The sequence below is a fragment of the Lepidochelys kempii genome, chromosome 17 (assembly GCF_965140265.1).
Source record: "Lepidochelys kempii isolate rLepKem1 chromosome 17, rLepKem1.hap2, whole genome shotgun sequence".
NCBI classification, from domain to species: Eukaryota; Metazoa; Chordata; order Testudines; family Cheloniidae; genus Lepidochelys; species Lepidochelys kempii.
Genome location: NC_133272.1, coordinates 3,117,147 through 3,141,171, shown reverse-complemented (window position 1 = coordinate 3,141,171; position 24,025 = coordinate 3,117,147). Strand labels below are relative to the sequence as shown.

The following is a 24,025-nucleotide window of genomic DNA, read 5'->3' as shown; positions in this document are numbered from 1 at the left end:
TGATAAATCCAACCAATGAAATCAGGTCATTTAGGGCTGTGGAGGTTGGCAGGAGGTAAATGTAGGTGACATCTGTGGGAATCTCATTTAATATTTCTCCACATAACAACAAAAACTTGATGTCAATTTCCCCCCTTAACTGACCTTGTTTACTCTCATATCCAGGTTTAAACTGACACCATCCGACAACGTGTTAAACTGCAGTTTAATAAAGTTCAGCCAAAGACTTTAACACTTTTTAACAGAAAGAAAAGGAGTTCTTGTGGCACCTTAGAGACTAACCAATTTATTTAAGCATAAGCTTTCGTGAGCTACAGCTCACTTCATCAGATGCATTTTTAACAGGGAAAACAAATAGCTCTGCATGACTGACCTGGAGATACCCCTCTACGGGCCAGTGGGGAGCTCAGTCTCCAGGGCCCACTCATTTCTTGGCCTCTCAACTGAAACTACAAACCAGGCTGTCAATTTTAATGGTGGTTCACATGTTATGACCACCTACATACTGGGAACTTGATTGGGTCCTACCAATCCCATTTCCATCTCCCTCCTTCTTGGGATTTCTACCATGCCCAGTCCAGTGGCATAGGTCACTGTACCACTGTCACAGGGGAACACTGTTTGCTCACTCCCCAAACTGGACTGGATTTGTCCTAGAGGTGAAAACCTCCATATCCTGTTACTGATACCTTATCCCCCACTAGGTCCTCTTTCATAGTCCTGGTTTTATTCTGAATTCACTAGCAGTGAAATTTAGAACACCTTAGCTGAGGCCCCTCACCACCTCTGGAATCCCGAATACATTAGCTGTGGCCCTGCACAATAATCTGACATCCTTCAGAATTACATTTGGAATCTGGTTTTATTTTTCTGCCCCCTAGAGAAATACATATTTTGTTACATTTGTAGGCAGCAAAGGTGACCTCAACTGGCAGGTTCTGTAACCAAATACAAACTACTAGAGGCTTACAGACTGCATCCCATACTAGAGCTCATGCTTAAAAGTAGTAATTTAATTTTAATTTCAAGCAGTAAATAGACACATACTGTCACTTCATCTCTCCTCTGGAACAGTTGTGTGTTCTAGCAATAGTTAAACTCTTCTAACCATGTAGAAGGATCTGCAGTCCCAGCTTTACAGCAGGCCTGCCGCCATGGGAGATACTTTTTTAAATAGCATTTATACAACAACATTCTGAATTGCCATAAGGTTTTTATAGCCCCATTAACTTGTTTATTGCTATTTAAACACTTAAAAAAAAGAGAGAGAGAGAGAGACACACAAATAATTGCAAATCAGAATCCACAATTACCAAAAACAGCAACAGTAGATTAGCAGCCAACCACCACCCCACAACAACAAAATGGCCAGACCACAAAAAACAGAAAACAAAGAACATCCCCCTTCTGTTTCCATCAAAGCCTCTTGCCCATCCTGCAGTTCCACATGCCCATATTCAGCAGTCTTCTTCAAGTAATCAGTCAAATGGGTGGATGTGCAGCATGTCCTGAAGGTCACCAAATCTGGACTATGGAAGGGACAGTAAATTCCAAAATCAACAGAAAAGTCATTCTCTTATAAACCATGGACTCCAGCTCAGCTACTTCATTGATTGTAACTGTGGCAATTTTGTACCAGAAGGGAGGCAACTCTCAGGTAGGGTTAGGTAGATCACAGTCCATCTAGGTCTTTATGGGTCAAACACCAACACTCCACATGGAAACCACTAAGCAGGCAGCGCTAATCCCAGAGCACTGGTGGCATGTGCGCATGGTAAATTTCTCCACTTCATCTGTGATGTAAGGTACTGCTTAATGTGAGTCAGGTGGCATTATCTGACCTTTTGGTTGTATGCCCTTTAGGCAAAGACCTTTTGTCTGTGTAAAATATCTAGAATACTTTTGGCCATACATAAACAAATACTAAAACTTTGATTCTGCAGTGAGAAATGTAGTTATCCTGGGAGGTCATGAATTCAGAATTGTGAATCCAGTACAGGATTGGAGTTTGGAGAGAAGGATAAATCCACAATTTTAAAAACAGAAGAAACCAGGGGCATGGAAATTTAGAGAGAGCCACAAAAAATAGATACCTTAGAGACTAACCAATTTATTTGAGCATAAGCTTTCGTGAGCTACAGCTCACTTCATCGGATGCATACTGTGGAAAGTGTAAAAGATCTTTTTATACACGCAAAGCATGAAAAAACACCTCCCCCCACCCCACTCTCCTGCTGGTAATAGCTCATCTAAAGTGACCACTCTCCTTACAATGTGCATGATAATCAAGGTGAGCCATTTCCAGCACAAATCCACGGTTTAACAAGAGCGTCTGGGGTGGGGGGGAGGGTAGGAAAAAACAAGGGGAAATAGGTTACCTTGCATAATGACTTAGCCACTCCCAGTCTCTATTCAAGCCTAAGTTAATTGTATCCAATTTGCAAATGAATTCCAATTCAACAGTTTCTCGCTGGAGTCTGGATTTGAAGTTTTTTTGTTGTAATATTGCAACTTTCACGTCTTTAATCGCGTGACCAGAGAGATTGAAGTGTTCTCCGACTGGTTTATGAATGTTATAATTCTTGATATCTGATATGTGTCCATTTATTCTTTTACGTAGAGACTGTCCAGTTTGACCAATGTACATGGCAGAGGGGCATTGCTGGCACATGATGGCATAGATCACATTGGTGGATGTGCAGGTGAACGAGCCTCTGATAGTGTGGCTGATGTTATTAGGCCCTGTGATGGTGTCCCCTGAATAGATATGTGGGCACAGTTTTTGTCCTTACCCATAACTATTTTACATTTGGGGACAATGTATACCTTCAGATCAGCAACACTGCTATGGGTACCCACATGGCCCCACAGTATGCCAACATTTTTATGGCCGACTTAGAACAACGCTTCCTCAGCTCTCGTCCCCTAATGCCCCTACTCTACTTGCACTATATTGATGACATCTTCATCATCTGGACCCATGGAAAAGAAGCCCTTGAGGAATTCTACCATGATTTCAACAATTTCCATCCCACCATCAACCTCAGCCTGGTCCAGTCCACAAAAGAGATCCACTTCCTGGACACTACAGTGCTAATAAACGATGGTCACAAGCACCACCCTATACCGGAAACCTACTGACCGCTATTCCTACCTACATGGCTCCAGCTGTCACCCTGACCACACCACACGATCCATCGTCTACAGCCAAGCTCTGCGATACAACCGCATTTTCTCCAACCCCTCAGACAGAGACAAACACCTACAAGATCTCTATCAAGCATTCTTACAACTACAATATCCACCTGCGGAAGTGAAGAAACAGATTGATAGAGCCAGAAGAGTTCCCAGAAGTCACCTACTACAGGACAGGCCTAACAAAGAAAATAACAGAACGCCACTAGCCGTCACCTTCAGCCCCCAACTAAAACCCCTCCAATGCATTATTAAGGATCTACAACCTATCCTGAAGGATGACCCAACACTCTCACAAATCTTGGGAGACAGGCCAGTCCTTGCCTACAGACAGCCCCCCAACCTGAAGCAAATACTCACCAGAAACCACATACCACACAACAGAACCACTCACCCAGAAACCTATCCTTGCAACAAAGCCCGTTGCCAACTGTGCCCACATATCTATTCAGGGGACACCATCGCAGGGCCTAATAACATCAGCCACACTATCAGAGGCTCGTTCACCTGCACATCCACCAATGTGATCTATGCCATCATGTGCCAGCAATGCCCCTCTGCCATGTACATTGGTCAAACTGGACAGTCTCTACGTAAAAGAATAAATGGACACATATCAGATATCAAGAATTATAACATTCATAAACCAGTCGGAGAACACTTCAATCTCTCTGGTCACGCGATTAAAGACGTGAAAGTTGCAATATTACAACAAAAAAACTTCAAATCCAGACTCCAGCGAGAAACTGTTGAATTGGAATTCATTTGCAAATTGGATACAATTAACTTAGGCTTGAATAGAGACTGGGAGTGGCTAAGTCATTGTGCAAGGTAACCTATTTCCCCTTGTTTTTTCCTACCCTCCCCCCCAGCCCAGACGCTCTTGTTAAACCGTGGATTTGTGCTGGAAATGGCCCACCTTGATTATCATGCACATTGTAAGGAGAGTGGTCACTTTAGATAAGCTATTACCAGCAGGAGAGTGGGTTTGTGTGTGGGGGGGAGGGGGTTTGAGAAAACCTGGATTTGTGCTGGAAATGGCCCAACTTGATTATCAAATCACTTTGTAAGGCGAGTGATCACTTTAGATAAGCTATTACCAGCAGGAGAGTGGGGTGGGGGGAGGTATTTTTTCATGCTTTGCGTGTATAAAAAGATCTTTTACACTTTCCACAGTATGCATCCGATGAAGTGAGCTGTAGCTCACAAAAGCTTATGCTCAGATAAATTGGTTAGTCTCTAAGGTGCCACAAGTACTCCTTTTCTTTTTGCGTATACAGACTAACACGGCTGTTACTCTGAAAAAAATAGATAGGTGCATGCTCAAGAAGAACAGAACTGATGTTCCTCCCACTGTTTAGAGGTCCTGCTCTAAGCAACATACCAGTCAGATTTAGACATCCTGATCAGACAAGTCACAAACCAACGAGTTTGTTATACTATCCTCAGACTAAGCCGGCTGGATAAAGTGAGTCGGACATGGTTTGCTGCAGGCTTCATCGCTACATTGAGGACAGACTGTTTGTTACAGAATGTACTTTAAAGACAAAGATCAACACCAGACTCTCCATTACAGGAAGCATCCCGTAGTCCAAGTAGCACAGACAGTATCTGAGGGTACTTGGGTCCCATACACCCTACAGCTGGACACATCCAAGGCCTTAGCATGAATCTCGGGCACCGTTAAAACACAGTCAGGTCCCATTTGCACTGTAACTAAGACTGGCCCATGTTTTCATTCTGCCCAGGGACATTTATGTACGTTAACTTGGAAGCAAATATCACACTAAAGAACTGGGACATCCAAGTCCGAAATAAGTCTTTTAAAAATCATCTTAAAAGCTCTGAAGTTTTGGTGGGTTAGACACTTGTCCTAACGTGCAATCAGTTCTCTCTGAGGTACAGGCTTGAATGGTCTCTGATTGGTGTGGTATTTCAGCACCACTGAGGCCAGGAGATTTTACTTTACTGCAGACTACACAATGAATTCTGGTTTTCTTCAACAGGAAATAATATTGACCAGAGGGATTGCATCAGTCAACATAAACTCTTGGGTCAATAAATCTTGACACTGAGCCATTCAGACATCTGCTTCTTGCTTTGTCATATGAAAGAATGGTGGAAGTGTGTCCTGGGTAGTAAAGCACAGCAGAGTGCGCAGCTGACAATACGTACAAAAAGTAATCGTGGAGTCCTAGCAGACACCCCTGAAATCTAACATTCTAGCAGGGTCAAGGCTGGAGATCAACAATCCTTAATTAATTAATGCATCCGATGAAGTGAGCTGTAGCCCATGAAAGCTTATGCTCAAATAAATGTGTTAGTCTCTGAGGTGCCACAAGTCCTCCTTTTCTTTTTGTGAATACAGACTAACACGGCTGCTACTCTGAAACCAATCCTTAATTTGACAATGATGGGAAATATTTAGGTTAGAATGGTTCTAACATCTTGATGGGGAGAGTCAAGTGAAACAAGCAGTGGCAACCCAAGCCCATGGCAAGGGGTGAGCTGTGGGGGTTTTAGATGTAGCCACCAGAAACAGAAGTAATGGAGACAACAATGATGCTATTTATAGGAGCTTGCAGCTCAAACCATGGATAGTAAAGAAAACGGGGTGTAGACCAGTGATTAATTTCCAGCATGATGCATAGGTAGCAAGTTGTATAAATTCCCCCATGAGGGACATGTGGCTGGACCCCAAGGGGCTGATTAGCCTTCTACACATATAACTTTTCCCCAAGTACTAAAATTAGGAGAGAGAGAGAGAGAGCGCGCACAAACACACGCAACTACCGGAGTCAAGTACCTGGTGGACAGATATCCAGGTCACAAAGCCATCATCCCAGCTGGCACAAAGGGGTTGGCAGACTCTGCAGAGTCCCAGGGCTCTCCTGGGCAATGTTGAGGCACGCTGACTGGGAACCATACGGGAGTCAACTACCAATGCCTGTGCTGTACCTGATCTGTGGATTGATAGTAGCCCAGGGCTGTTACACTGCCCCTGCCACCAGCACTGGATAGAGCCATGTGAAGGCAGACTATTCTACAAAAGGCCGTGTCTGTACCATGCACAATGTCAGGTGCCAAAGAAGCAGGGACTCGCAGCAGCAAACAACAAAATGGGCCATACTGTCCTCATTGAAACTCAGAAGAGCGAGCAAATCTGGTATTTTCCACCAAGTCACAAAATAAATCTTTGTGACCAGGACACTTTGAGGTCATGACCAAATTCGTGGGACCAAACTGCAGCCTTCCAAGAATTCATCTGTAAAGCTGCAGTCAACCCCTCCCTCTTCCATTAGAGCATTAAATCCTCTGAAAAGCAGTTGGAAAACTAGCGAGGAATGCATTGCACCCTCCCGATAGGCATACTTGGTAGGCCAGGCTAGCTTTGACTTCCTTTCTTTTTTTCTATCCCATTCTCGGAGTAACACACTGGCACCCTGACAAGCCATATTGGCTGTGATACATCTAGGCCTGGAGAATTAGTCTTAAGGACAATTTCTCTTCAAATTAGCTGGAGAAAAGCTGATAATTAACCTAAAACAGGTAATCATGGGGTCACATTAACCCTGCTCTATAACTTTCCTGAAGGTGACTGGATAAGAAACAAAAAAAACCCAAGACATTTGTGGTATTCTAGGGAGAATCCAGCACGTTCCCCTTCTATTTAGATGGTGTCCCTAGCTGGGCTGCTATGATCTTTGCTGGCATGTTTACAGCTGTAATGGATCTTCCCTATTTGTGTTAGTTTGAGCCAATTAACTGTCAACATATTTAGTGAGTCAAGTCATTAAGGTCCTTAAGGTTTAGCATTTCAGCATCCCCTCCACACACTTGAATCCTTTTAACTGGCTCAGAGCCCAGTGGGCAGACATGTGCCAACAAAATTATTTCCATGGGAATACATAGCAGACAGAGAAGTTCTCTTTCATTTCAGGAGCTGTTTTAAAAATAAGTCATGGGCAAAGCATTAAAACATTAATATAAATATATTAAAGCAAATCTGAATTGTTTAGCTGCCGCACAAGAGCAGGGCAGCAATAAAGTGAACAAAGGAGAACACTACAACAAACATAGGTCAGCAAATGCCAGTTCCTTCATGTTAACTGCTATGAGTTGACTGCAGACAGGCACCGATGTGCCTCATAAAGAGACTGGGTGTGCTGTTATCCACAACAAAGTCAGTTATCAGAGGCCCTGTCACAGAGTCCTAAAATTCATTGCACTAATTCTGTTCCCTGTGCATTCCAATTATGCAAGAATGCTAGTTATTAGGGGTCATTAAATGGATCCTAGACTAGGTCCACAAAAGTAATACTAGCTGTGATGGGTTCCCCCCAGGGTACCCCCTGGAACTGGGGTACCACTGAGTCCACCTGACCCACCAGCCTGGCCTCTCTTTACACTGTCCTACTGTGACAGGCCCTCAAGCTCCCTCCAGCACACATACAGGTAGGGACACACCCAGCTTCAGCTACATACAGATGCTGAGATCAGCTCTATATGGGAAGGCTCAGCTAAGGCACCTCCCAGTTCCTAAGGCACGCACCTACTTCTGGAGTGTAAACCCAAAATTACACCATCTTGCGCTGCACAGCCAATTGTACAGTGTAAGATCATGAAATTCACCCTCTCCCTCAATGTGGAGAGGAATATACACAGCTTTTGCCCCAAGTTATGATTTCCACACACTGGTTTTAGACAAAACAAAACAAGTTTATTAACTACAAAAGATAGATTGTAGGTGATTATAAGGGATAGCAAAAAGACCAAAGCAGATTACCTAACAAATAAACAAAAACACAAGCTAAGCTTAATATACCAAAGAGACTGGATATGAGTAGCAAATTCTCACCCTAACTGTTGATTTAGGCAGTTTGCAGAGATTCTTGAGGGCAAGCTGCACTTGCTTGCAGCTTAAAACACCAAGTATTCCTGTCACAGGCTAGAAATCCCTCTAGCCTAGATTCAGCCCTTCTCCCCTAGTCCAGTCCTTGTTCCTCAGGTGTTTTTAGGCATCTCACTGGGTGGGGAATCAGTGAAGAATCATGATGATCTCACTCCCCTGCCTTAAATAGCTTTTGCACATGGCGAGAACCGTTTGTTTCCCCTCTTGGTTCCCACACCTGGTTAGTGAAAAAACACAGGTATTCCAAGATGGAGTCCAGTACCAGGTGATGTGGTCACATGCCCCTGCAGGGACACAGCAGCCATGACTCAGAGGCTGTTCGTAGCATCCTCAGGAAGGCTCCCCAGTGGAAGATTAGCATCTTCTAAGACCTATTGTTCTCCCTAATGGCCCTTTCCAGCCAGCCATCTAGACTGATTGAATTCTGTCTAGTGGGCGTTCCACAGCTGTAAACGCATTTGTAATAGATGCATAGACAATATTCCTAACTTCAGATACCAAAATGATACATGCATACAAATAGAATAATCATATTCAGTGAATCATAACCTTTTCAATGATATCTTACATGACTAATCTTGCATAAAATACATCATAATTATGCCATGATCATATCAATAATATTACTATGAAGAATATAGGGCATAATGCCACACTCGTATTGCATGCCACCTCCAAAGAGGGTCTAGCAGTAGACCCTTTTGGCCTAGGGAAAACAGGGAATGAGACCTAGATCCTAAAATGTTATCTTGAGAATTTGGTTTCATGCTATCAGGGTCATTGTCATTTATGCATTAAGAAAAGAGGGTGTCCCCACCAGCAGCAGAATTAATTCCTTACTCAGGTAGCTCAAAGTATCTACCAAGCAACCCACTTCAAGAGGGAGTAGAAAGAAAGGCCAAGGAAGAAAAATACCTGGAAATTCAAAATTTCACTTTATGGGAATGGATGCAAATAACTCCATCTATTAACTTTTCTCGGTATTTACACTAGAACTGAACATACAAGTCCGAATATTTTGGCTAAGACTAAGGATAAAGACAAAGGAATGGTGACAAGGAGGGAACTCAAAGGGATATGCCACATTTCATCCACTGTCTGTGCAGTCAGTGTTCAAGGCTGAGAGTTTTCTACACCTGTAAAATTAAATGGTGGTTTCCATGTGAGCTTTAACTCCCTTTTATCTCCCTTTTGCAGATGAAATGTGTAAAAGTGTGAACTGAAAGAAGGACCGTCACTTTACATTTTAAGGGTCAGGGCGCAAAAAAGGATGCTTAAAGTTGGGCACCTAAACATCTGGGCCCCCACCTTTTGAAATGTTTGGCCTTGGCAATTAGATTAAATCATGCCTAGAAAATTAGAGGTGAAAACATAAAGCTGATCCTTATAATAATACTTTGTCTTCATCAGTGTGTGTCAATATGAGCATGCAGATATATATATATATATGTGCCTATATATTAGCATATGCTTGTGAGTCAGGGAGTGGAGCTATGGGTGCCTGTACATGTTCAAGTTATTTAGGGATTTTCTACCTTGAAAGCTCCAAAGGGATTTTTGATTTTTCCTTGGTATTCTGTTTCTAGAGCTAGAGCCTCTTTTTCTCCAGGAAAGACTGCAATGGTATTGGAGCCACTGATTGCATCTGTGGCAGATGGCAGAATCCAGCTACATTTCCAGATGAAGCTTTCCAGCATATTTACTGTCCCAGGGAAATGCCAAATGGGATCAATCATTTGGTTTCTAGTGAGGTCTTGTCATATAACAGCACGTACCAATGTCATTAGTTTCTCTCACATGCCACAATCTGTACCTTTTACAGGAAAAAAAAGACGGCAATTTGACTTAATTCAAGGTGCATCAACCCTGCTGCAGACTCAGAGCAGCCTTTGATGTGACAGATCACAAGAAACAGACACTATCAAAACTTGATGTATGGTGGGTAAAAGGACCCTAAGCTCAAACAGCCCTTCAAACAGAATCACTTTCCTTTTTTCAGCTCTAATTGGGGCCCATTAGCATTTTCTGGAAAATTTAATTGCCAGCTAGATTTGTCAAGGAGTTTTTAAAGCCATTTATTTAAAAAATAAAAATAAAAAAACCCCTGTTTTGAAGCATCTGACCATTGAAAGAAGGATTCTAGTCCAGCCCAGGTTTACATTAGCACACAGTCACTCTATGTCATGAAACAACACACTGGGTGACACAGACATAGACCTCTGGGAACCTCAAGTCTTGAGTACTCTTGTTTCTGAAAGGAAAGAGAGATGCCTCAGTGGATTAACAGAGGAAATGCGACAAACCATCAGACAATGGTGTGCGATTCCTCTCTAATGCTAATCCTCAGTGAGCCCTTCTGGTCTGGGTTTCCCAGGGGATAGCCCATGTCAAACCTAATATCCTTTCCCATAGCACTAGGGAAAGTAAGGGAAGAGACCTAGGTCACCCTCATAGAGCCAGGCTCCACCTCTTCTAAAGACCAGCACTGCCAACACAGAAAAGCTCTAAGCAGTGACATCTGGGAGGAAAACCAGTTAAAAAAAAAAGGTGTGTCCTAGTTATTTATTTAGCAAGTTTTAACAAGTTTATAAATCCCTGCCATGTAAACATAAAAACCCAAACAATCATTACAAGAGTTCACTTTTGTTTAAAGAGACATGATACACAAATATAGTTATCACATCTTTCTATTTACCAGGGTATTACCACATTACAGAGCGAGCATCATTACAACACCAAAAATATTGGGACACATGTCTTAACTTCAGTGGAAACTAGGGAACTCAGAGAGCCCTTGGGAGGGACTACTGGAGTAATGATAAACGTTTGGTTAAAAAAGGATTGTCCTTCCTAAATAGGGTCAATGAAACTGTGTGTGGGCACCAAATATTTATTCAACTGGAAGGCAACTCTGCCAACTTGGCAGGAAGCTGAGGGGTATACTAAATTTGCACAAAAAGGATCAAATTGCAGTCTCTCATAATCAATAATGCCTGCTCAGGCCAAAATGGGCAGTTGCATGCTGGGAGTCAGTCAACACATTGAATAGAAGAGTGGCTGCAGGCCATGCTGTAGAACTCTGTGGGTTGCATTTGGCCCTGGGCCCTACTTTGGCCATCACTGGCTACACTAACTTTCGTTAAAACACAATGAAGGGTGTCTAAAGAAAAGAAAAAGACAAAAACTTGACAGTGGTGTGGGATGGAAGCATAAAGCCTTCAGCTTCCAAACAACCCTGTCTGGTGTACATCTGTATCAATTACCTCTTAAAAGAGTGAGGTCATTTAAACATCATTTATTATGCAGCTTCGTTTACTATGCTAACAATGTAGCATCCTGACATTGATACTTCTGCCCAAGTGACCTGTGGGTTGTATTCATTTTAGTGGGATGCCGGACATATGAAGGATAATTTAAACTCTTAATTTCCTTAGCGTTTGCCTTAAAGATATCTCTATGTTGGTGCAGGCTCTGGTCATTACAGTTAATCAACACAGCAGGCAGGCACAGACAGCAATGCACTTGTTCTGTTGCCTTCACTGAGAAAGTGTGCTTATTATTGCTTCTTTGGTTTAAGGAATAAAAACAAATAGCCAAAAGGTTTCTGATCAAAGAGAGCATAGATTCCAGCAAGCTCCTGGGGTAGTATCTCATTGGAGATGAAAGGGCTGGTTCAGAAAGACATTCTGAAGCCTGTAGGGTAAAGATGAGCCAGATGGGTTTGTCTCCATGCAGGTATATTTTAGTCTCTGGGAGCTAGGTAGATAGGAGAGAGAAGTCTTTGGGATTTCCTATTTCCCTTACTGAGGGCCATCTATGCTCACCTGAAATTTTTCCTAGCAGAAGATATTCCTATCTATTTATTATAGGGTCAAAATATGGCTGCCACCACGTAGAGGCATTAGCAGTGGTGGAGGAGAGAAGAGGGGACTGGGCAGTCCTCCCCCAAACACTCCCATGCATGCAGGAGTCATAAATGTTGCTGCTGCCTAAACACCCTGATGGCAAACGGGGAGGGGTAGATGCTGCTACACCTGTTCTGTACTGGTGAGGGCAACCCTCACTTCCCAGTGTTCCTGGTGCCCCCTGGGCTTCCCCTGGCCTTCACTGGCACAACACCCTTCCTACCACCACTGCTTCTCCTCCTCCACAGCATGGCTCAAGTTTTAGAGCCATAACTGAGCCTGTAGTTCAGGGGTGAGCAAACTTTTTGGCCCAAGGGCCACATCTGGGTATGGAAATTATATGGCAGGCCATGAATGCTCATGAAATTGGGGTTGGTGTGCAGAAGGGGGTAAAGGCTCTGGGGTGGGGCCAGAAATGAGGAGTTCAAGGTGCAGGCGGGGGCTCCGGGCTGGGACATGAGGTTGGGGTGCAGGGGGGAGCAAGGGCTCTGGGGTGGGGCTGGGGATGAGGGTTTTGGGGTGTAGGAGGGTGCCCCAGGCTGGGACCAAAGGGTTTGGAGTGTGGGATGGGGCTCCGGGCTGGGGCAAGGGTTTGGGGCACAGGATTGTGTGGGCTCTGGCTGGGGGTGCAGGCTCTGGGGTGGGGCTGAGGAGTTTGGGGTTCAGAAGGGTGCACTGGGCTAGGATCGAGGGGTTCAGAGGGTGGGAGGGGGATCAGAGCTGGGGCAGGGGGTTGGGGTTCGGGAGGGGCTCAGGGTGCAGGCTCTGGGTGGCACTTACCTCAAGCAACTCCCAGAAGCAGCGGCCACGTCCCCCCTCCGGCTCTATACGGAGCTGTTCTCAGGCGGCTCTGCACGGTGCCCTGTCCACAGGTGCCACCGTTGCAGCTCCCATTGGCCACAGTTCCCAGCCCATGGGAGCTGCGGGGGTGGCGCTTGGGGCGGGGGCAGTGTGTGGAGCCCCCTGGCTGCCCCTATGTGTAGGAGCTAGAGGGAGGACATACTGCTGCTTCCAGGAGCCGCACCATGCGTGCACGGAGCAGCCCCCAACACTGCTCCCTGGCTGGAGCGTGGGAGCGAGACAAGCCCCAGACCCTGCTCCCCTGCGGGACCTCGAGGGCCAGATTAAATCGGCTGGCCAGCCAGCTGTGGCCCATGGGCTGTAGTTTGCCTACACCAGCTATAGTTGGTAAAGTGCTCAGAATCTCTATAAAACATGAGATAGTAGCAACAGCTAAAATCATCTTGTGGATCTCAAACTCAGACAAACCTTTAGTGGGGAGGCAAAGAGTTCTACTGAAAAACAGATGTGGTTTTTTTAGGTGAGGTGAATAGCTCTTTAGAGGTTCAGGCTTCACCCATGAGCAAACAAATGAGCCAACAAAGCAGCCTAGCAAAATAAACAAACCCGCCCTGCTATTTACATTAGGAGATTAATTGATGCGGAGTACTGCAGCTGACAGAACTTGATATCAACGAGTATCATCTCTCCATCCTGCCCAGAGCTTTCAGCTCAGCTCTGCACATGCCCAGCCCAGTCACACTCCCTATTTTCATCTGGCTTCTCTCACTCAGCACAAAAACAAATGCACACAAGATGACATTTGGAAAGATGAGTGTTTCAGTTGATGAACCTCCCAGGTAATAGCTGCTGCTGCTGCTGGAAATGCAGGGGGAGGGAAGTAAAGCAGAGAGATTAAACTTAACAGTCCTTTGGAGAATTTACAAGTGGAATCCAGAAAGTTTATAAACTGGGATTCTGCAGAAAACTATAGGGAACAGAGCCAAGATTTCCACTGATTTGCTGTGTAACCTTGGGCAAGTCACAGCACCTTCTGTGCCTCAGTTTCTCCATTTGTACAGTGAGGCCAATATGTGACACTCCTTCAAGGTAAGTAAATGACTTAGGCCATGTCTACACTAGCACTTATGTCAGACAAAATTTTGTAACTCAGGGATGTAACACCCCCTCACCCAGGGTGACATAAGTTTTGCTGGCATACACGTTCACAGTGCTGTGTTGGAGGGTGATGCTCTACCACCAACATAGTTACTGCTGTTTGTTGAGCTGGTTTTATTATGTTGACGGGAGAGCTCTCTCCCATCAGCATAACACGGCTACACAAGCATTCTTACAGCAGCACAGTTATCAGTACAGCTGTGTCGCGGTAAGCTTGTAAGTATAGACATGGCCTTAGTATGTAACACGCTTTGATATCTTCTGATGGGCGGTAGCGGAGTTCAAGGTTATTATAACGTGTTGTCCCCCCTTTAAGTACATCCCTGATGTACTGGAATACCACTGAGCCTGCCTGTTCCGCCAGCTGGGCCCCCTTTACCCTGTCTTGCTGAGCCAGGCTCTTAAGGCTCCTCTAGCACACACACACATGCAGGGCCACACCCAGCTGCAGAAAGACACAGACTCCGAGATCAGCTCTGGGAAGGCTCAGCTTAAGGGACTTGCCCCAGCACTCAGGTGCCCACCTCCCTTGGCGTGTAGACCCAAAGGTATATTGTCTTGCGCTGCATAGAAAGATCTGCACAGTGCAAGCTCATAAAAATTTGCCCTCTCCCTCAATGTGAAGAGAGATATACAGAGCTTCTTGCCCCCTCCCCCCAGACTGCACAAACTGGGTTTAATAAACAAAACAAATTTATTAACTATAAAAGGCAGATTTTAAGTGATAATAAGGGATAGCAAATAGAACAAGGCAGATTAATGAGCAAATAAAAGAAAACACACATACTAAGTTTAAGATCTTAAAGAGACTATTTTTGAGAAGTAATTTCTCCCCCTAAATGTTATTTTAGGCAAGTTGCAGAGTTTCTGTAGCTTAGAGTTCCAGTTATTTCTTCTTACAGTCTGTACCCCTGTCTCAGGCTGGACTCACCCCTGCCTTCCTCCTCAGGCCAGTTCCTTTGTCCCTGCAGGTACTTTCAGCAGTCTTTCTTCTTAGGTAGGCAATGGAGGAGAGTCCTGTTTGCCTTCCTCTCCAGTTTTAAATACTATTTACATAAGGCAGGAATCTTTTGTTTCCCAAACTTGATCTCTCCCTCTTCTTAGTGGAAAATTACTAGAAGTCCAAGATAGTGCTTAGTATCAGGTGACAGGACCACCTGACTAAGGCCTTGTCTACACTGCCACTTTACAGCGCTGCAACTTTCTCGCTCAGGGGTGTGAAAAAACACACCCCGGAGCGCTGTAACATGGCAGTGTAGACAGTGCACCAGCACTAGGAGCTATTCCCCTTGTGGAAGTATTTTTTTTTAATAGCGCTGGAAGAGCGCTGATGCCATGACTACACAGCCACGTAACGTTGGTAGTGAAGACATGCCCCTAGTAGCATCACAGATACCTCCCAGGACGACTCTCAGGAAGGAGAGAGATTAGTATCTTCATCCGATGAAGTGAGCTGTAGCTCACGAAAGCTTATGCTCAAATAAATTTGTTAGTCTCTAAGGTGCCACAAGTACTCCTTTTCTTTTTGTGGATACAGACTAACACGGCTGCTACTCTGAAACCTTCACAGTCTTGTTTCTTCTTAACGGCCCATCAAGGCTGATGGCCTGTTGTCTGATGGGTGTCCCCAGATACACACCTAGTTGTAATGGTTACATAGCGCACATTCCTAACTTTAGATACAGAAATGATACATGTATACAAATTGGATAATCACACTCAGCAAACCATAACCGTTCTAATGATATCTAACATGAGCCATTTTGCATGAAGTATATCTTAGTTATGCCATATTCATATCATAACCATATTTCTATGAAGAATGTGGGGTATAATGTCAGTTAATATTTAGTTTCATTTGTAAACCTAAAAAACTTCATTGTTTGGGAAAGGCTGACCTTCCTGTAACCCTGAGATCCAAGGACCCCAAAATTTACCAGCTTGGGTATACACCTTTATAGTTACACCTTTTCAACCAATTTATTTACTGCTTAGCTTGGTAGATGCAAACATTACACAGGCATTTCCAAAGACCCTCCCCCATTCTCCTCCAGCTCCTTTTGTTACAAAAAAACATTCTGATCAACAGCTGTAAGAGCTTTAGAAATCTGGCCTTTTTTTTTTTAAACTTAAAGTCTCTAATTCAGGGCTCCCCACGGCAAGAAATAACCCAGTGGAACAGGAATCTACATCCAAGGCATCTCTCCCTGTATGTGTCATTTCATTTTACATACACTTTCAAAACAGCCAGGAGTGTATGTAGCCAAACATCACAAAACAGGAATTCTAGCTTGGGATCTGTCTCCAGTTCCATTCGCTCAGACTCCACTTGCCAGGGGGAGAGAGGGGGTTGGCCCGGTCTTCCTTTAAGCTGCCTCTGATTTACTGCATTAGCTTCTAAGGAGGTAGACAGGGTAGTCTATGTCAGCATAAAAAGAATGGTGTGCATGGCTTAAACTCCATGAGGGACAGCCGACACACCACGGACTGCGTTTAGACAGGCAAGAGTGGTGTCAATTATTTATTATTATCTGCGACATTGGGAACACACACTATTGCTCAAGGTCACCAAAACAAATGCGGGAGGGTTATGCTGAAAGGAGTATGCAACCTAGGCATTTTTGGTTTCAATAATTTGTTTCTTTTAAATTATAGCACAGCAATAATGTTACAGACACACCACAATGTACAATCTGAGTTTGCATAGTGTCCTTCAGATAAAACTGCATTATAGATAAGTAACCCAACTACTGACTCAAATAAGAACAAAAGGAAGAGCGAAAGGAACAGGCATAAGTAATGCAGAAAAGAAATGATGATTCAGTTGAGACCTGGAAGAAGGTGGTGTAGAGCTGAAGAGGCAGAGAGATACAAAGGCTGCTCCTGAGTGCAGAAGCTGTGGAGAAGAGTGGGTTCTCTCACACCAAGAATGGGCTAACACTGAATGAGGTGGGACAGGAGAGGGCAGTGCTAGACTTGCAGAGGGAGTAGGAAGGGGAGTGGAGTGAGGTCTCATACTGTTTGTATGGCATGGTGTGGGTCTGCATTCAGCACACAAGAGAGTTTGGAATCCTGAGACATGGGAGGCCAACACCACAATTCCTGCCCAGGAGAAACATCCAGAAAGTGAGCACGAGCATCAGACCTTTGGGTCCTCTGTTGGCAGCTGCAGAAACACATGCTCCCATGCAGATCACAAATGCGGGCAAAGGTATAGTGAGAAGAAAGCTGAATGTCAAAACCAGAGGCCTCTGGTCAGACAGAGAGGCCAAAAGGAAAGAGGCACAAAGAATTCTAAGCTAGCGTCAGCGACACAATAGCCACCCGGATCTCCCAAAATAAAGTTTTACATTTCCCAGCCAGGCAAGTATGCTCCCTATCTTGATTCTGCATTCAAGCTACTATTGCAGCTTAGCCCTGTCCACTGCTAAGGACACCTTGGAGTTACTGCTTCAGTGGGGTCCCAGCTACTGCACTTGCTGCAGCTTCACTTCTCTCTGTTAAACCTTTTCTAAAGTCTCTTTCTCTCAACACAGGCGATTTCCCAAGGGGCACTCAGTGACCTCTGTCACTTCTGGTTGTAATCTTTCTGTAGGTGAGGACATACTGTATTATCATTTCACCTTCGGTATCTGTTCTTAGCATGCCTATGGAATGAGAGCATTCAGCGTTATATCTTCCTTCCTGCTTTTATTATATTATATATAGGGGTGTGAGAGAGTGCACCCACTGAAAACTCACCTGTTGCCATCAAAACCTTCCAATGCCTGAGCAAAACATTCTCAAGGTACAATCAGAAAAAGAGGAAGCCATAACAATGAGCCCAGATACCCCCTCAAAACCCTCCCAACTACTCCCCTGATTAAAGGCTGCAGGATCTGGTGTGTCCATGCACACACAATATGTAAAGCACCTGGGTCTACTCTCCGCATTAAAGGGGACTTTATGAATTTAAGATTTAAATGACTACTGATTATCTGCGTATTACAAAGCCACAGATGCACATTCTCAAACTTGTGTTGATGTTGCTCAGCGTGGATGTTCTCCTTCAGAATTAAATGCGTGCTGAAGCAAAGCTGAATGCTCAGTTAGCTACCAGTTCTAAGGTGGAAGAACAATATTCAAATTTCATCTGGTCACTAGGAACCAAATCAATACATTATTTTATATTTTTTTAAAGAGTCATATATCCTAATCTCCCTTCCTCCCTGTTTTATAGGCCTGGGGGATGAGTTCTCCAGTACAGAGCCTCTGCTTTTATATCTGACATATGTATTCCATTCTGGGATCCCTACAGTGATGCTGCCCTGGCAGTATCTGGGTATGTTCTCTTCCTCCTCTCACTGCCCCCGAAGAATCTTTGGCCAGCGTGACTCTGTTGGCTGCGGAAACCTGAATGCCTTCAAGAAATGCGAGTGACAAGCCTCCAGTAAATTCTAGTGTCTTGGCTCTGCTTCACTGAAGAATAGGATCTGTGTTTGGGTTATTATGATGCCTTTACAATGTTACATTATGCACCACTCAGTTGAAGGGAATAAAAATTTCCATAAAGATTTTATCCCTCATTGGTTAGCAACATTGCTCTGCCCACTGCCTGAACGCTAGCAAACCCTGCAGAGGCCATGATAAATAGTGAGGTCACGGCCAAATTTAATAAGGTCTTGCATTCTCTCTGAAATGCCACCAGAGAGCAGACAAAAGCATGTTTGCTGAGCTCACCAGGGAAAGCTGAGTGTTTGCACAGAGTACTTGGTATGCAGATGGCGTGGCTGGCTGCCTTTGGAAACTGGTGCAGAGCTGAAAGCAATGGGAAGGAGCTGAGGGGCAGAGCTCCCCATGAAAACGCATTGGGGACAAGCTCCACAGGAGGCCACTAGGTCAACGTGCCACCTCACCACCCTGCTTGGAGACTTCTTTTTTAAACTCAGCCTCTTGCTGCCTCTGCTGTGTGAGTGGACGTGGGTCTGCACAATTGCAAGAGGAGAGGAGACCTCTGAGAGACACAATCTGTCTCTATTAAGATGTGATCCACTCTCAGAAAAAGTTTGAGGACTCCTAAATTTATTTCATTATTAGGCATTGGACTGGGCTTGGCTATAATGCTGTGTATGTCTGGTCTGGGACAATGAGACGTTTCCCTTTTGCGATGACTAGGATTCTTTCTGGAGGACCCCGCTGGGTTTCAACAGTAGCATGGAATAGCCCCATCCCCTCAGGAAGCACTGATGAGAGAAAGGTCTCACTATGTCTTAGCACCAACTACTAGTGCCACCTAGTGACTCTTCTTTGTAACTGGCCAATATGTGAAGCTCCTACAGTTCAGGACCATTACATCTGAATTGAGAATGACAAAACGCACAAGCTTTGGGCATAGCAATTCAATTAACATTTCTGCAATGCTTCTGAAGACTTTTGTTTAATTCACAAAAAACACTTTCACTCCTGAAATATACAGATGAACGTTATTAACCCATGTTATTTACTGCAATCAATATTGAAAAACAAGGCACAATGAATCCTAAATACAATAATCTGGACATGAAGACAATATTGTGTATGCTAAACAGCCAAGCAACACATTTAATAGGATTACCAGCATTTTCAGGACTGTTATGACACTGTTAAGTTACCCATTATGACAAGTATATGGACTGAAAATTAATTCAATAAAATAGCTAACATATTGAATTAAAATCAAAGGCAGGGTCCAGCTGATCCAGCAGTAAAAGCGCATGAGGACTGGGAAAAAAACATGATTCTGCTCATTTTATAGTTTACCCAAAAGGTTTTTTTTCTCCTTTTTCCACAAAAGGCAAAGTTGATTTTTTATCACCCTGTGAAAATGACAAAATTTTGTCTAGTGTCAAATGTGGGAAAACTTGCTATTTTCTCCAGGAGTAGAAATTCACCATTGTTTGTCATGATAAAATATGGTCATTGGCAGAAAAGGCAAAACTTCTGCCTGGATCAAACTTGGGAAAACTGATAGCTTTGCTCCACTCCGACATTGTGGTGGAACATGGACTTTAAGGTGTGTAGGCTATATTCAAAGGTATGTCTGTGAGGCACAGAAAGCTCTCTGCCAGTGTGATCCCCAACATTAATATTATAGTGGGAAAGGACTCACTGCAATACTGAGATGATCATATGAGAGACTCAACTGGGAACTTGGTAAACTGAGCGAAATTGATCCACCATCCAGTTTACTCTTACCTGTGCTGGACTTCAGTCGATTCTCAGCAAGCTCAGAAATTGCTCCTGTTGTAATGGTCTTCTTCAGTCTGGAGACCCCGGAAGCTGCTGTCACCCCTGGCTTTGTTAACATGTCATCGCTGCTAGCTCTTTTTAGCTACAAGAAAGAGAGAGATCTTGTGAGAAACCAGAAGAATGAGAGATCTGGTATGCCCATGAGCTAGATGATTTTACAGACATACAAGTTGAAAGAAAAAAGTGGTGACACACTTGGAGAAGGGAGTATTTCTGGAAAAGGAAACCCATAGAAATATTGCTTTTGGAACAGCAATCTGGAGTCATTTGTGAATATTCAGAAGAGGGGAATATCCTTCTCCCATACATTAGAGGGATTTTCCCAGCTTGGCACCAAGGAGGTCACTGCAATGCAAGGACATATTTTCCTTTGGACCAAGACCCAGGACAACATCCTGCAGGCTGAGAAAGAAATGAGACTGATTAAATTTGACTCAGATACCAGGCCTAATGGAAACCACTGGCTACTCCCTATTCCTCTGGGGCAGCAGGCTCAGTGCATTCATGCATGTACTTGAAATTTATCTACTAGGTAGGATTATTGGTACCAAATTCAACAGCCTGCCATGGTGGGAAAAAGCATTTTTGTATTAATTCCTGCCTTTCAGTGAGGTGGACCAAGAGGCAATGTAGGTTTGATGATGCAGCCTATAGTGGGGGGTGAGGGAGGGAGAACTAAATAAGCAATGACTGAGGGGATGGGGTGAAAAATCCCCAGAGTCCCATTCAAAAGCTCCTGATCATCAGTCGCTGCACTGGAGACTTCTCCCCAAGTTCTGGTTGGAGTTGCACTTGTTGAAACGTGTAGGCTTCTGAACATAAAGAAAACAAGCAACTGAGGAAACTGAGGCACAAAGCAGGCAAGGAACAATATAAAATAACTGGCATCTCAGTGCACCCCTATGCCACAAAAGGTACTAGGTCTTGGAAGGATCTGTTGCTTTCTATTTCTGTTTCAGCTGAGGCCATTTTACAAGGCCCTACTGTGCTCCAGCAGTGACCTCATATGCTGACCTGGGAGGGCCAGGCATTTCTAATGGAGAGTCTGCCTGCTCATTCCCATCTCTCTGCCAAGCAAGAATTGATGAAGTTAGCTGCATCATAAACTCTCCTTTGTGATATGAACAACGAGCCCACTAGGGACTGAGCCAAGACCCCAAACTCATTTAGCGGAGGACTGCAGGCTGCTTCATCAAAAGGAAAGAGCAGAGAACACAGAGTCTACTATCACAGTTACCAAAGGGAAATCCTTTATCTTAAGTCTGGCATCACTTCAGTTGTTTAGACCTTCAGGGGCTTCATTTACTGAACAGCAGTGAACAAAGCTAATCCAGGACAGTTTGGTAGGTGCTGGTGCTAGCATCACTACTGGGAGGTGCAGGATTTGATTTTCAGTGTGAAAACGGAAGAATGTATCCAAGAGAGGGCATTTCGCTCTTCAGATCGCCAGAGGGAATCATTCACAGCACAGAAATGCACCAGCTCTCAGGTTTAGACAAAGAAGCTGCAGAAACCTCCAGATTATTATCCATCGAGCCCCACTGATGTGGTTCACAAACTTGGAAGAAGACAAGATACCTGCCCCAAGGCGTGAGCTAAGCAGGTACTTAAATGGAAGTGTGCTTGATGCACAGGAACTGGAAGCCTTGGTGTCCTGTAAAAAGCATAGCTAAGAGAGCATGAAGGGGGACCTACTATTTAGAGGAAGAAGCAGATAATTGGTACCCAAGATGCTCAGGCAGTTCAGGACCCACTAAACTGAACTAATTACAGCTGCTCCTCAGGGGACACGTCTAGTGTGACTGCAGATTTGTCCCCTCCCAGGCATTCAAGAAAGCCCTTTGAGCATGCAGGATGTGGGAGGGGTTTGCAAACTCAGGACAAGTGACCTAGTTACAAGCCTGAAACCTAATGGTATATGTGGAGCTGCTGCATCATATTTGCTCAGGCATTCAAAAAACATACACTAGAATAAAGTTTTCCTACTTTAAAGTTTCCCAAAGTATGAAACAAACTTATGAATAAGGCTCTACTAGTACAGTGATTCCGTATACAAACTGTATTCAGTAACAGATGAACTTTTTTCTGAGAGAGGAAATGTTAGGCAGGACAGCAAATTTATGTCCATAGGACTTCCAATTGGACAACCCACCCAAAGCTGACAAAAAAGATCCTGCTTTAATGTGTCAGAGATTGGCGCTGCTAATGACGCAGCACCTCCTCTTCCAGGACTGCACTGCAGTGTCAGCACTGGGGTTGACCCCAAGTCCCGGTGTGACATTTGAACCAGGACTTCCAGCCACACGGCAAGGTGCCAACCTGACCTACTACAGGGCACTAGACACAGAAATATAAGAGATATTCAAGCATATATTTGATTGTAGTTTTTATTGGTTGAATTTCCACTAGCCAGCTCACCACTATGTATGTTCATATTCCAAAATCTAACACGGGCTGCTAACACCAGAGTTTAGTCAGTAAACTTCACTGCACCTGAAAAAACAAGACTGATTTTTTTTCCCCTGGTAATCCAAGTTCATTCTAGAGTCGTATTCAGGAAATTCATGCAAATCTGAAAGACCAAAAACACATATGCTTCACAAGGAAAACATTGAAATGATGTTGGCTTAAACCAGCATAAGGAGGAGTCCATCTAAGAACCCACGCCAGTTGCTTTTCCCTTTTTGTGCACTTCCACAGCTCAGACTAAGAGAGAGAAGCCTTTTAAGAGTCTTAAAAATCAAAGGCGTTGTAGCATCTCTCTAGACTAGAGCGAGATGTTGGTGGATAGAAAAGAGATGAGAAGGGAGATTATATTACAAATACATGCCATGGTTAGTGGGTTCCTGAATTGTAATTTTTTTTAAGCAAGATCAAATCTCTCTTAGCTCCAATTTTCTTCTCTCTTTAATCTCTTCATCTGACTCAGTCTGTGGTTTCCCAGACTCTGGGAGCACGTGAGCTTTGATAGCCAAAGCGTTGATCTACTGCAGGAAACCAGACCTCAGAAGTTTTGCATTTTGCCAGTTCATTCCTCAGAGCAAGACAGAACAATCTGACTTTCTGACCTCTGGAGAAGTCTCCATCCAGTTTCTCTAAAGCATCTTTTACCAAGTTCACCACCTTTCACAGTGCCAAGTGCACCTCACTGCCCAGTCTGTCTTTCCACAGCCCCTCCCTAACTTTTCCCTTTGATCATATTTTGTTTGTACCGTAGTTGCTCAGCAGCTTAGAGATCACTGAGGCAACTAGAAAGAAAACACCATGTTCTTTAAAAGATGTACAATTAAACGTATCAGGTTCCCTTGCCTTCCTACCCCCATATACCTCTACAACAGTCACTCAGAAGTGGCAGCACAGCACCACACCTTAAAGGAAGGACCTTATCATGAAAAAGATTGGCTGGAGCCCTGGGCTGAAAGTGTCTCACTTCTGAGATGCTTAGAGTTGTAGGAGTCTGTAAAGTGGGTATAATATATGGACCCATTGCACTGGAGGCAGCAAGGGTTAATAAGTGTTTGTAAGACTCTTTGAACATTCGCGCTGTAGAACACTATGTATTGTTAATCAATCCTTATTGTTGAAAACAAAATCAGTCTCAGTTCCCAAATTCCTATTTCTTTTTTTTAATACTTAGACCATATTGCTCTCTTTGTTCAGGGTCTGCCAGAACACAGATGCAGCATTATGCTAGGTTTGGAATTTTCAATAAAATGGAAAATAAAATTATTTTCATGTGTATTTCTGGTCTTATTAAAAATATATATAAAAAGATGAGTATCATAAA

The 24,025-nt window shown here is 44.0% G+C and overlaps 1 protein-coding gene across 8 annotated transcripts in view; it reads right to left on the bottom strand.

Moving 5' to 3' along the window:
* The window catches only part of SPECC1 (sperm antigen with calponin homology and coiled-coil domains 1), a 171,952-nt gene that overhangs the window by 113,931 nt on the left and 33,996 nt on the right, over positions 1-24,025 (bottom strand). For all 8 annotated transcript variants that reach the window (XR_012155359.1, XM_073315156.1, XM_073315159.1 and 5 more), the window contains exon 3: positions 20,185-20,320. Coding sequence is in view for 7 of the 8 variants with exons in the window: in XM_073315156.1 (XP_073171257.1) it covers positions 20,185-20,320 (136 nt within the window). In the remaining variant the exon portion in view is untranslated. The remainder of the gene's footprint in view (positions 1-20,184; positions 20,321-24,025) is intronic.